We start from the raw sequence: 14,269 nt of genomic DNA, 5'->3' as shown, positions 1-14,269 counted from the left end.
CAAAACTGAGCTCACCTTGGGGATCTTGTTGACCTTCACAGAGGTCGGCGTTGGTGGAGGCGGGGTCTCTGGGCTGGGGGCAGTCTCCTCTTCTGGGGCCACATCTGGGTTTAGTGCAAATATACTCTCCAAGTCAATCTGGACAGAGAGAAGAGTGTGTTACTGTAATTGTAGATAACTGATACAGTCATTTCTCAACATTTCCACTAGTCTGTTCTCTTTACCCTTCTGGTGTGTGTGCGTGTCTGTCTGTGTGGTGTGGCAATGAAAGTGTGGACTGTCAATGTACATTGTCTCCTAATGGTCATTACCACACCTTCTAACAGAAAATTGTACCAATGTCACTGGAACTTCCTGCAGAGTCCACCACCAGTTGGTTTCACCCTTTTTAATTATCCTTCGAGCCATATTCTTCAATGTCAATATTCAGCAGGAGAATTAACACAATATACTTTACATATCATACCACGGTACTGCTTGGCTGAAAGGACAATCTAGAGTATGCATTGTTTCTCTGTAATGCACAGAAATAACCAACAGCTATGAAGTTCATTCTTACACTCTGTTTGAGCTGCTTTTGAAAGCAAAAGTCAAACTGAAAGCATTACAGGCATTGTTTAATTCAATTTTTCATAATAGCATGTTAGGAGGACTGATGGTTTGGTTAGCTGAGCTAGAAAGTGAAGAATGTGCCCATGTTACAGTGTATAGAGGGCAGGGAGGCACATCTGTGTAGCTCAGAGGAGCAGAGCAGTAAGAGAAGAAACATCTGTATTCAACAGCAAAACTCAGGAAATATGACTGCTGTAAGGATTTCTGAACTCATGTATATTCAGGGCAGAGAATGTTGTCTGGCGGAACTGTAGAACATGCAGGAAGACTGATCCAAAGCTCTACAATGGTCTTCAGATGCATTATTCATAGAGCTCATTGCCTAAGAGCTGAGTGGATGCCAGCTGTGGTGCGAGCCCCTAGCTAGGCTTCTTTACCTCTTTCCCTTTTGTGTCTCCATTTTCTATCCACTCCACGGTGACGCTCTCATTGTCTTCATTCAACGATGTGACCATGGCTTGGTGTATTCGTCCTGTAACAGAAAGCACGTGTGGTTGGTCATTATCTAAGGTAATTTCCACGTAAAATGATCCATGAGCACCAACACCTGAGGTTCATAGGTGCATGTCAAATTGGGTGTCTATTTTTCAGAAATTAAAAAAGGTATATATACATTTTTCAACCCTTTTCCATCATAAAAAATTTAAATAAACAAAGGCTTTGATTTCTGGTCAAACAGATACCAGAAAAGTCTTAAAAGTTATTAGAAATACATCAACAGACAATGTTGAAGAAGCCTGCCAACTAATATCAACACTAATATTTTGTTTTCAGTAAGTTTAATAAACATTGCCCTGTGCTTTGAAATTCTTTTGAAATTCCTAAAACTTTTTTGTGCTAGGGGGCAGTATTTTGACAAGCATTTTGACAACAAACGTGCCCAAAGTAAACTGCCTGTTACTCAGGCCCAGATACTAGGATATGCATATAATTGGTAGATATGAATAGAAAAACTCTGAAGTTTCTAAAACTGTTAAAATAATGTCCGTGAGTATAACAGAACTGATATGGCAGGCGACAACCCAAGGAAAATCCATCCAGGTAAAGGGATTGTTTTTATGCGAGTGGTTTTCCATTGAAAGCCTATTGACTATATAGGGGTTTAGCCCAGATTGCAGTTCATAGGGCTTCCACTAGATGTCAACAGTCTTTACACATGGTTTCAGGCTTGTTTTTTGAAAAACAACAAAGAATAAGGCCTTTTGGTAAGTGGTCTATGGAATCATGCAGTATTGGTTTGCTCTTAGTTCCTTTTCCTTTCTATTGAATACACTATTGTCCTGTTGAAATATGATCAATTATTTAGTTAATTGACAACCTGAGGATGAATTATAAACATCGTTTGACATGGTTCGACAAACTTTACCGGAACTATTAGGATGTATTCTTCTGCATGTTTTGACCGCCTATAAGCCAGTGGATTACTGAACAAAACGCACCAACAAAACTGAGTTTTTGGGTTATAAAGGAGGGACTTTATCGAACAAAACAACCATTTATTGTGTAGCTGGGACACTTTGGATTGCCAACAGAGGAAGATCTTCAAAGGTAAGCTATTTATTTTATCGCTATTTCTGACTTTCGTGACACCTCTGCTTGGTTGGAAAATGTTTTATATGCTTTTGTAAGCGGGGCGCAGTCCTCAGATAAATCGTATGGTATGCTTTCGCCAGTAAAGCCTTTTTGAAACCTGACAAAGCGGCTGGATTAACAAGAAGTTAATCTTTTAACCGATGAATAACTTGTTTTTTTATGAATGTTTATTATTACTACTACTATCTTTGTAATTTGGCGCTCTACATTTTCACTGGATGTTGTCGAGGTGTGTCGCTAGCGGCAAGCCTAGCCCAAGGTTAACAAAAACCCACATAGCTTTAAGATATTTTCTCATTTCTCTCCCTCGTGGAGGAAAATGAAAGTTCACAGAAGTAACAAGTTAACCTAATTAGTTGTTTTTTATACAGATATCAATTTTGTTTATTATTTATTAAGTGATTAAAACAAATGTCACTGAATTTACCCTATTGTTTTTACACTGTACTCAAACTTGTGAACCATAGACATCTATGATTGGTTCAGATTTGGTCTGGTCCAACCAAAACTGGTCTTGTTTGGGGGCAGAGGTCATTTAAAAAAAATTGCCTGTGTGTAGAATACACAAATATGCAAATTAGGATATTGCATATTTATATATGTGTACCTATTTAGGATACATCACCATGGAGAGAATGACAATCATATCCACAATTAAGCATTTTTGTTTAGTACAGATCAGGGACCATGATGAAATCAGTCACCCTTTCCCTGTCCTCCTTCCCAGCTGCTGGTCTAAATACACACAACACAGGCAGCATGAGCTTAGCCTGCTCCATAATCACCAGCAAGCTTACTGCTCCTTCCACCATGTCTTTGTGAGGGCCTAACCCTGGTCCCTGACACAAACATTCCCTGCTGACTCTGTTCGGGACAACGACATGTTCCGGTATTTATTATTTAGAGCCCTGAGCTCTATGACGCTCTAAGTCTTCTGACTGTTCTCTGGAGGGTTCTACCCGTGCAAGGATTCTACTTCAGCACAAGCACAGTGTAGGCTAAATAAACGACTCAGTAAGAGAATAAGGAAACCCTTTGGCTGACTATCATTGCGAAGATTTGAGTTGACTCTTTCATATCAATGGCACGCGAGACCCATAGGTAGTAGTAAGTGTCAGTGATGTAAAACAGCCTACATCCCACTGGCTGAGAGGAGGCAAGTCAAATGTGGAACACGTGGTCAGATGTCTGCGTAATAAGACCGTAGGAAGTTATGCACGTCAGTTCACCATCATGTCTTGCCCTCCGCAACCGGATCCTGAACTTTCTGACGGGACGCACCCAGGTGGTGAGGGTAGGCAACAGCACAATACAGAGGAGTCTCAGGGGTGCGTGCTTAGTCCCCACCTGTACTTCCTGTTCACGTACAACTGCGTGGCCGCGCACGACTCCTACACCATCATTAAGTTGACCGACGACATAACAGTGGAAGGCCTGATCACCAACGACAATGAGACAGCCTATAGGGAGGAAGTAGACCTCTCCCTCAAAATCATCAAGACAAAGGAGCTGATCGTGGACTACAGGAAACGGAGGGCCGAGGGGGCTGTTGTGAATGGGGCTGTAGTGGAGCGTGTCGCGAGCTTCAAGTTCCTTGGAGTCACCATCACTAAGGACTAGAGGTCGACCGATTAATCGGAATGGCCGATTAATTAGGGCCGATTTCAAATTCATATATTCTTGGGCACCGATTTGCGGATTTTTTACATTTTATACACCTTTATTTAACTAGACGAGTCAGTGAAGAACACATTCTTATTTTCAATGATGGCCTAGGAACGATGGGTTAACTGCCTCGTTCAGGGGCAGAAAGACAGATTTTCACCTTGTCAGCTCGGGGGTTCCAATCTTGCAACCTTACAGTTAACTAGTCCAACGCAATAACGACCTGCCTCTCGTTGCACTCCACAAGGAGACTGCCTGTTACGCGAATGCAGTAAGCCAAGGCAAGTTGCTAGCTAGCATTAAACTTACCTCATAAAAAACAATCAATCATAATCACTAGTTAACCCCACATGGTTGATGATATTACTAGATATTATCTAGCGTGTCCTGTGTTGCATATAATCTGACTGAGCATACAAGTATCTAAATATCTGACTGAGCGGTGGGGTAGGGAGAAGCAGGCGCGTAAACATTCATTCAAACAGCATTTTTGTGCGTTTTGCCAGCAGCTCTTTGTGCGTCAAGCATTGCGTTGTTTATGACTTCAAACCTATCAACTCCCGAGATGAGGCTGGTGTGACCGAAGTGAAATGGCTGCCTAGTTAGCGCGCGCTAATAGCGTTTCAAACTTCACTCGCTCTGAACCTTGGGGTGGTTGTTTCCCTTGCTCTGCATGGGTAACGCTGCTTCGATGTGGTGGCTGTTGTCGTTGTGTTGCTGGTTCGAGCCCAGGGTGGAGCGAGGAGAGGGACGGAAGCTATACTGTTACACACACTGGCAATACTAAAGTGCCTATAAGAACATCCAATAGTCAAAGGTTAATGAAATACAAATGGTATAGAGGGAAATAGTCCTATAATATCTACAACCTAAAACTTCTTACCTGGGAATATTGAAGACTCATGTTAAAAAGAACCACCAGCTTTCATATGTTCTCATGTTCTGAGCAAGGAACTAAAATGTTAGCTTTCTTACATAGCGCATATTGCACTTTTACGTAACTTCTCCAACACTTTGTTTTTGCATTATTTAAACATGTTTCATTATTTATTTGAGGCTAAATTGAATTTGATGTATTATATTAAGTTTAAATAAGTGTTCATTCAGTATTGTTGTAATTGTCATTATTATAAATACATTTTTATTTTAAAAATCGGCCGATTAATCGCTATCGGCTTTTTTGGTCCTCCAATAAATCGGTATCAGTATCGGTGTTGAAAAATCATAATCGGTCGACCTATAGGACCTATCATGGTCGATACACACCAAAACAGTTGTGAAAAGGGCACAATGCCTCTTCCCCCTCAATATTCTGAAAATATTTGGTATGGGCCCTCAGCTCCTCAAAATGTTCTACAGCTGCACCATTGAGAGCATCTTAACTGGCTGCATCGTCGCTTGATATGGCAACTGCCTGGCATCCGTCCGCGATGTGCTACAGAGGGTAGTGCGTACAACCCAGTACATCACTGGGGATGGGCTCCCTGCCATCAAGGACCTCTACTTTGACGTCCCAGGCTCCCGAGTGGCGCAGTGGTCTAAGGCAGTGCATCTCAGTGCTAGAGGAGTCACTACAGACCCTGGTTCGATTCCGGGCTGTATCACAACTGGCCGTGATCGGGAGTCCCATAGGCGGCACACAATTGACACATCGTCATCCAGGTTAGGGGAGGGTTTAGCCGGGGTAGGCCGTCATTGTAAAATAACAATTAGTTCTTAACTGACTTGCCTAGTTAAATAAAGGTTAAATAAATACCAGGTGGTGTCAGAGGAAGGCCCTCAACATTGTCAAAGACTACAGCCACCCAAGTCATACTGTTGTCTCTGCTACCGCACGGCAAAGGGTACCAGAGCGCCAAGTCTGGGACCAAAAGGCTCCTTCCTGAACAGCTTCTACCCTCAAGCCATAAGACTGCTGAACAGTTAATCAAGTGAAAACCTGTACTATTTGCATTGACCCCCTTTTATTTTTTGCACTGGTCTATGAATACTCACTGGACTCTACCCACACATACTACACTGACACTCAAACACACACACAAATGCATATTGATGCCACACATATAGACTTTCACAAACTACATACGCTGCTGCTACTCTGTTTATTATCTATCCTGATTGCCAGGTCACATTTACCCCTAACTACATGTACAAATTACCTCGTACTCTGACTCGGTACCAGTGCTCTTTGTACAGTGCTGTGGAAAAGTACTTGCTCTCTTCTTGATTTCTTATTATTTTGCACATTTGTCACACTTAAATGTTTCAGATCACATTTTTATATTACACAAAGATAACCCAAGTAAACACAAAATGCAGTTTATGTGATCATTTTATTTATTAAGGGAAAAAAAGCTTTTCCGAACCTTCATGGCGCTGTGACAATGTAATTGCCCCCCCTTGTTAAATCATGAATTTACTGTGGTTAATCACAATTTTGGAAAGCTGAGTTCAATTTCACTAGCCACACCCAGGCCTGATTACTGCCAGACCTGTTGAATCAAGAAATCACTTAAATAGAACCTGTCTGACAAAGTGAAGTAGGCCAAAAGATCTCAAAAAGCAAGAAATTCAGGAACAGATGAGAAACAAAGTAATTGACATCTATCAGTCTGGAAATGGTTACAAAGCCATTTCTAAAGCTTTGGGACTCCAGCGAACCACAGTGAGAGCCTTTGTCCACAGTGGTGAAACACAGTGGTGAACCATCCCAGGAGTGGCCGGCCTACCAAAATTACCCCAAGAGCGCAGCGACAACTCATCCATGAGGTCACAAAAGAACCCACAACAGTGTTCATGACTCAAAAATAAGAAAGAGACTGGGAAAAAAATGGTATCCATGGCAGAGTTCCTAGGCGAAAACCACTGCTGACCATGAACCAACTGATGGCTCATCTCACATCTTGATGATCTCCAAGACTTTTGGGAAAATATTCTGTGGACTGACGAGACAAAAGTTTAACTTTTTGGAAGGTGTGCGTCTCGTTACATCTGGCGTAAAAGTAACACAGCATTTCAGAAAAAGAACATAATACCATCTGTCAAATATGGGGATGGTAGTGTGATGGTCTGGGGCTGCTTTAGGACCTGGACGACTTGCTGTGATAGAGAGCAGAATTCATGCTTCCATCAAACAAAAAATCCTGAAGGAGAATGTCCGGCCATCAGTCCATGACCTCAAGCTGAACCGCACTTGGGTTCTGCAGCAGGACAATGATCCAAAACACTGAACCAGCAAGTGCACCTCTGAATGGCTTTTAAAAAAACTAAATTAAGGTTTTGGAGTGGCCTAGTGACCTTAAAAAAGCAGTTCATGCTCGAAAATCATCCTGCAAAGAAGAGTGGGCCAAAATTCCTCCACAGCGATGTGAAAGACTCATTGCCAGTTATCGCAAACACTTGATTGCAGTTGTTGCTGCAGACGGTGGCACATCCAGTTATTAGGTTTAGGGGGCAATTACTTTTTCACATAGGGCCATGAAGGTTCGGATAGCTTTTATCCCTTGAATAAAATCATCACAACTGCATGTTGTGTTTACTTGGGTTATCTTTGTGTAATAATTACATTTGTTTAATGATCTGAAACATTAACGTGTGTCAAATATGCAAAAAAATAAGAAATCAGGAAGGGGACAAATACTTTTTCACAGCCTCGTTATTTGTATTCATACTTTTTAACTAAGCATTTCACAGTAAAGTCCACACCTGTGTTATTCGGCGCATGTGACAAATAAAATGTGATATCTGCTCTAGACAAACATACTTCTGGTCAAGAGGGATTAGGTCCAACTTTACACACACCAATTGGTGTGTTTCTGTGTGGGCCTATGCACTACTACCTGAAGAAATACAACTTGCTGAAGTGGAATAGCCTGAATGCCATGGTGTAACTGTATTACTTCAGTCCCTTTCCTTGTCCCAACCTGGGTTTGAACCAGGGACCCTCTGGACACATCAACCTGCCTCCCATGAAGCATCATTACCTATTTCTCCACAAAAGACGACTCCCTTGCAGAGCAAGGTAAACAACTACTTCAAGGTCTCAGAGCGAGTGACGTCACTGATTGTAAAATAACTAGCGCACACCGCTAACTAGCTAGCCAATTCACACCGGTTACATTGACATGCAGTCTTGATTTTCTTAGCCCCTGTTAGTTAGTGTCTTGCTACATAGACTGTGTGTGGGATTCTGACAGCTGTGTCTCCAGAGATCTGTACGGTAGAGCTGGACCAGAGCCAGGTGGCAGGCTGTTAAATCCCATGGTGGATCATCAGGGTGGTTGCCAAGCTACCCTGGCAACAAAAGGCGATACTGTGGACACCCGACCTCAGACAGACAGCGTTATATTAAGAGAAGGGACACATGAAAGGTGACAGAGCCCAGTTTTCAGGAGGATTTGACGAGGACACACACCTTAGGAACAGAAACCACCAACTCGCCCTGATTGAAGGGAGCATGGGCAACAGCCAGCAAGCATATCAAAAGTCTCGTAGTCACTAGTCACAGTGAAACAAGTCCACATTGACCAGACTACTAGTGGATATAGGCTGTATTGCTGGGAGAACATACCAAAGATTGAATGACAAAAAGTTGGCATGCTATAGGGTCATTGCATTTGATTTCAAATCAGTTTTTGACCGCACCCCTTTTGATTTGAATGAAACTTTCTATACATATTTTGCCTGAAATTGACTTTTCAGACCTGAATGAGGGTATGAATACTTTTTGAAAGCACTGTATAGAATACATCCAGTTAATCATGTTGAATTTTATTTTATTTTACCTTTATTTAACCAGGCAAGTCAGTTAAGAATAAATTCTTATTTTCAATGACGGCCTAGGAACAGCGGGTTAACTGCCTATTCAGGGGCAGAACGACAGATTTGTACCTTGTCAGCTCGGGGGTTTGAACTTGCAACCTTCCGGTTACTAGTCCAACGCTCTAACCACTAGGCTACCCTGCCGCCCCGACCCTGTGCACTGACTGCAGTGCCATACTCTGGCTCTTAGTTCTATTCCAAAGGTCATTAACTGACAACACAGGGCTGAAGGATGTAAATTGCATCTGCTTGCTTTGTTGCAAGTTGCAACAGTACATTGGCTAAGTTTGCCTTGGGTCTCTACTCTACTTCAGCCATAAGGTCAACAGACACAGCAGAGCCTCCCAAGGCATGATGATGACAGAGACAGAACCCCAGGTAAGCTGCAAAGGGCGCAGTGTCACATTCAGAAAGAACCTCAGTCACTGACTAGGGGGAACAAATCATAGGGAACGGATTAGCCTAAATACTGTGGGGTGAAAATGTGACAAACAGCCTACACCATGTTTGCCGCGAATGGAGCATGCGGTCCACCCTACACCACCAGCTCTAAGAACACACCTGGAAGCTGGTTGCATCATGCAGAGGCCAGTCTAACCTGTTACAGTGTAGTCTATGGACTCGCATATCCATATTTTCAGTTCTTTCAATTAGATGATACAGTACAATGCAGCTGGCTCTCAAACTTCGCCTCTCCAGAGTCCATAGGGGTGTTGCAGCGATGGGACGAAACTGTAACTAACAATAGGCTCTCATGAAATTGAGGTAAATGTGCAAAAGAATGTATGAAATATCCCTCCTGTTGACCAATCACAGACAAAGGGACTTGGATTTCGGCTTGACTCGATAAAAAAATATTTGTGCACGAAGAGCTGAAAAAACCCTTGCCGAACACCAGAACCAACAAAAACAAAATATGCCAACTGTTCCAAACTGTTTCAGATGGGAAGCATGCAGGTGCCTTAAAGAGCAGAGATGAGACTGGCTGCATTGGTAACCATGTTTGGCCACTTTAGTGCTGAAACCTGGCTGAGTGGGTGTGTTGACACCACCCATATGTTTAAGGGGGGTTACACTGCATAGCAGGAGGAACAAAGCCCTGAACACATTAGTTTCACTCCCATAACAAAGACTCTGTCAGAATCTGAATCTGTCATCATGACATCAACGGGGAAGAATTCCACAATCTTTACTTTACTGACTGCTAGGTGCTAAGCATTCCCTTGTTCCAAAATGAGGAATCCATCTACTTTGAAAGACACTGAATGGGGATAAGTTCATGCAGAAATGGGTACAATAGAGTAGATAATCCACAATGAAGATTAAATATATCTTATTCCATTGAAAAATGGCCAAAGTTTTTCCTGTCCAGGCTGGGATTAAAATTAATGCTGGTGTCTGATACACCCTGCTCAGTTAAAATACTAGTAGACTGGACTGTAATGTAAACATCATTTAGGAAGGCAAGAAGAGTGAAATTGATAGTCAGCTATCATTATGGCAGGCAAGCCATATTTTGTGGTTGAGTGTTTAATCTGAGCCTGTTTTCAGATACAGTCCCCTTTAAAATATCCAATCTCAGGCCTTTTTAAAGTGAACTCCGGGATAAAGAAAAGCGAAAGAATTCAACCTCTATTTGTATTCACATTGCCCTTGCCTTTGAATGAGGACTCAACTCTTTTGCCAGTTCACTTCACCTATTTTGTGGTCAGAGTCCTCTCTACATTCACATTGCTATCTTTAGAAAGGAACCAATATCTTTTTCCCAACATTCACACAATGCACTCTGGATTTTTACAAAATGCAGGAGAAGCCATTCCATCAGATCATGCTATCTAGATATACCTACTTACATTTTGGAAGATAATAGATTGCATTTAGTTAAAAGATTAGACGTAATAATTAGAATACGATAATAGTAACATGTAAATATTATTGGTAACAGAATAAATAGCAAAAAATTAAGGCAGATTAAATAATACAATTGTACACTCAATGTAGGCTACTGTCCCTTTAAGAGATAGAGAAAACCACAAAATCAATGCTATCTGGGATCCTTGGGACATCTAAAACCAAAATCCGAAACCCTACCCCAACCATTTTAAAATATCAACTTCAATGGGGTAACGTCAGAGTTGGGATGTCCCAAGGCGGATAGGAAGGACCTTGATTTTGTACTCTATGTTATGACAAAATATATCTACTCACACTATTCAAACCCAATGATCTAATAAATAGCGTATGAAGCTCTCTTAGCCCAAAGAACACATATGGCAAATAAATCATCTTTACATCGTGTCAGTACAAAATTCAACACATTTTGGAATTTCTGTGGATCCTTGACAATTAGTTTGGTCCCTTTTGGAGGGGTCTCAGTTCCTTTGGAGTGTTCACACTGCACAAACAATTAAGCGAACTGCACTGAGTTCACAAAAATTGTCTGAAAGTGACAATGTGTGAACACACACTTAGAGCCCGTCACTGCCTTGCTAATGGTAGGCCTAGTGATCGAGAAGAGATTCCTCCTGGCATATTCCAGAGAGCTGCCTACAACAGATGGGGTGGTTGTTAATAGGTTGAATCGGGCTTCCCCAGCCGCCAACCCCCCACGACCACCACAGAGAGGGCAATCCGTACTCACCATGCCACATCAGTCAGCCTGCCTATGGTACGCATGCTAGGCTAGATAAGACACTTCCCATTCAGGCCGGGGGGGGGCTAGACCTAGCTATGATGCACTCAAGAATAATGCACACCGTTATAGATGAAAACCAACGTAAACCACAACAGTCTAATTCACAACAAACAGCAACCCTCTTTACCCAGAGTTTGTAGTAATCTGAAGGGATATGGTGGTTCCTGCATGTTGCTGTGCTACACCTCAGAACAGGAGGAGCCTCATGACTCTTTACTCGGTTTTGGCTGCCTGTAATCACCACAGTACAATTGATGGTATGGAGATGCTAGAATGAAGCTGGCATTCAGACAGACAAATCAAAATAACAGCCTCTTTCTCTCCCCTTCCCATGACATCTCAAGCTCATCTTGGTTTCACTGCAAACCTACTCCATGTTATAAGATCAAGTTGGTCTTAATATATAAAAAAAGCAAGTCTCCTTGTCCTCTGGATTTCACAGAAAAATAATGATTCCACCTGGCTGGTTGTCAATATGATCTTTTTACGACCATTGCTTGCCTACTAGCTAACATCTATATACATGACATGGCTAGACAATCAATAGTACTTGCCCAACAATTAATTAAAATGATCGCCTTATCAGACCATTAACTTACTATTTTCCAGGTGGCTGAACGGTGTTATTACTGTAGATAGAAAGCTAACAATATTGCTTGGCATAGCAAAGAATTTTCGACCAACCTTACGTACACATTGTTGGATTCCTTCATGGAGCAAAACATTGATTTAATTTAATAAATTTAACATTTTTTTAATTGGAGCAAAACATTGATTTAATTGATTTAAGTGTAACATTTCTTAAATTCAAACGAACACCCTGCAACTAGACATGGACGTTTAGAAGACATTGGTTGTCTTCCAAGTCGGCTTAACGTTAGTATTGCCAAGTTAAGGTTGGTCGAAAATTATCTGTGATAGCTAACAGTACACCAAACAGTACCTAACCTGTAACAGCTAAATGTGGAGCCTCACATTACGTTTGCACGTTAGAATCTGCTACCTAGACAAAACCCCAGTTGATTACCGTTATACCCACCAATAGACCTATATGTAACTTAGCTAGTTATGCTAACTATGACACACGGATAGCGAATATTAGTATACATACAATAACTAGCCAGTCATGTACGTACACGCTAAGTAGTTATCTTAACTAACGTTAGCTACGTTAACTAGTAAAGTTCACCAGACTGGCGTTAAAATACCTAGCTACCGTAACCTTTAGTTACATCCGCGGCAGGGCCTTTAGCTAGCAACAAGCTGCTAACTTTAACTAATGTGGTAATTTAGACATAACTAACTATAGCAACCATATCGTTAACCAAGTTAGGCTGCTATAACAACACATGCTAGTTTAATTGATACGCATTCAGATGAGCTAATAGGTTATTAATGTGCATTGGTTGTCTAGTAACGTTGGCTAGCTCGTGAGCTAACGTTAGTTAAAGTTAGGCTAGCTAAATTGACTAACGTTAGCTAGCTACTCAATAAAGCCACCCCAACTTTGCAGCTGCCTCAGTCTCGGCGTCTACGGTTGCTGTGTGTTCACCACAGCAACACAAAAGCTTCCCCAACAACTCCCAGTGAGCGAAATGTATCGAGCACTTACCATCGCTTCTCTTTATTTCAACATATACGCCAACGATGATCTTTCCAAAACTACCCGCCATTCTTCATCAGTGAAGAGAATATTCAGAAAAATACAGCTAGTCTGTTTGTGTTTGAAATATCAAAAATTTTGACCGGGAGAGGAGGAAGCCGACAGCAGCAAGATAGGAAGTGATCAAACTGTGTAACTACGCATGCTCAGAGGTGCCTTGTGTAAGGTGTTGACCAACTTCAGGTTTTCATCCATTCCAAATTCAAATTAGGCCTACTGTACAGGTGAATGGTGACATACGATGAATCACCAACGATTATGGATATACTAACAAAATACATGTCTCTCCGCCCTAACGATGGGAGTCGTTGTACACAAAGCAACAAGTCAGGTTGTCTAGCTCCCGCCTATCCTTTATTTGGATTGGTACATACATCTTAATATTGTTATCTATTTTTGAATATTCGACGAGGGTCGTTGACGTCAACCGCTTGTATTCAATGGAGAGAGACCCTATCCTACTAGCCGCATGTCATTAATATGCATAGCCATCTCCGATATAAAGAGTTTTTTTTTTTTTAAAGTTGCCGGGAATGCGCTTGTAAATTAAAGAGTCTTATCTGTGACTTCTACATCAATTTTTGAACTTTTAAATTCATGATATATAGCCATTGATTCTTGAATAATATTACTTACAAATGCCTCATGATCTTAGTTCAACTGTCTTACCCCATCAGAACCCAAAATATAAGCTTGTAAACAATGTCATTGTAAACAAACACTGTATGTCATGATTAAAAATATCCTTTTGATATCATAGATTTTCAGTCCTTGGCGCATCCATTGATCTGTCTTTGAATTTGAGTGTTTACATTTCTCCAGCCCCATCCCTCAGCTGTTTACCAAAAAAGTGGTGGGGTGTACGCTTTATTATTGTTTGAACAGCAGATTGCCCCTTTAAACAATCTGTGATGTTGTTGATGTTTGTTGAGCAACAAAATGTATCAATGGTGTTGACATACAGTGGCAATAAAAAGTATGTGAACCCTTTGGAAATACCTGCATTTCTGCATAAATTGATCATAAAATTTGATCTGATCATCTAGGTCACAACAATAGACAAACACTGTCTGCTTAACCTAATAACACACAAAACAATTCATATATGTTTTCATGTCTTTATTGAACACACCGTGTAAACAATCACAGTGCAGGGTGGGAAAAGTATATGAACCCTTGGATTTAATAACTGGTTGACCCTCCTTTGGCAGCAATAACCT

General features: G+C 41.4%; 1 protein-coding gene across 3 annotated transcripts in view; it reads right to left on the bottom strand.

The window, feature by feature from the left end:
- The window catches only part of LOC124034234 (kinesin-like protein KIF2A), a 35,456-nt gene extending 22,168 nt beyond the window's left edge, over positions 1–13,288 (bottom strand). The window contains exons 1-3 of one of the 3 annotated variants that reach the window (XM_046347129.1): positions 12,999–13,288; positions 990–1,084; positions 16–138 (exon numbers count right to left, since the gene is read on the bottom strand). In XM_046347129.1, coding sequence (XP_046203085.1) covers positions 16–138; positions 990–1,084; positions 12,999–13,059 — 279 coding nt within the window. In that variant the 5' untranslated portion in view covers positions 13,060–13,288. The remainder of the gene's footprint in view (positions 1–15; positions 139–989; positions 1,085–12,998) is intronic. The other 2 variants (XM_046347130.1, XM_046347131.1) reach the window with 2 other exon arrangements.
- Between the last annotated feature and the right edge of the window lie 981 nt (positions 13,289–14,269).

This window comes from Oncorhynchus gorbuscha, linkage group LG04, assembly GCF_021184085.1.
Source record: "Oncorhynchus gorbuscha isolate QuinsamMale2020 ecotype Even-year linkage group LG04, OgorEven_v1.0, whole genome shotgun sequence".
In the NCBI taxonomy this organism is placed as follows: domain Eukaryota; kingdom Metazoa; phylum Chordata; class Actinopteri; order Salmoniformes; family Salmonidae; genus Oncorhynchus; species Oncorhynchus gorbuscha.
Note: the sequence above shows the minus strand (reverse complement) of the source record. Positions and strands in the feature narration are given on the sequence as shown.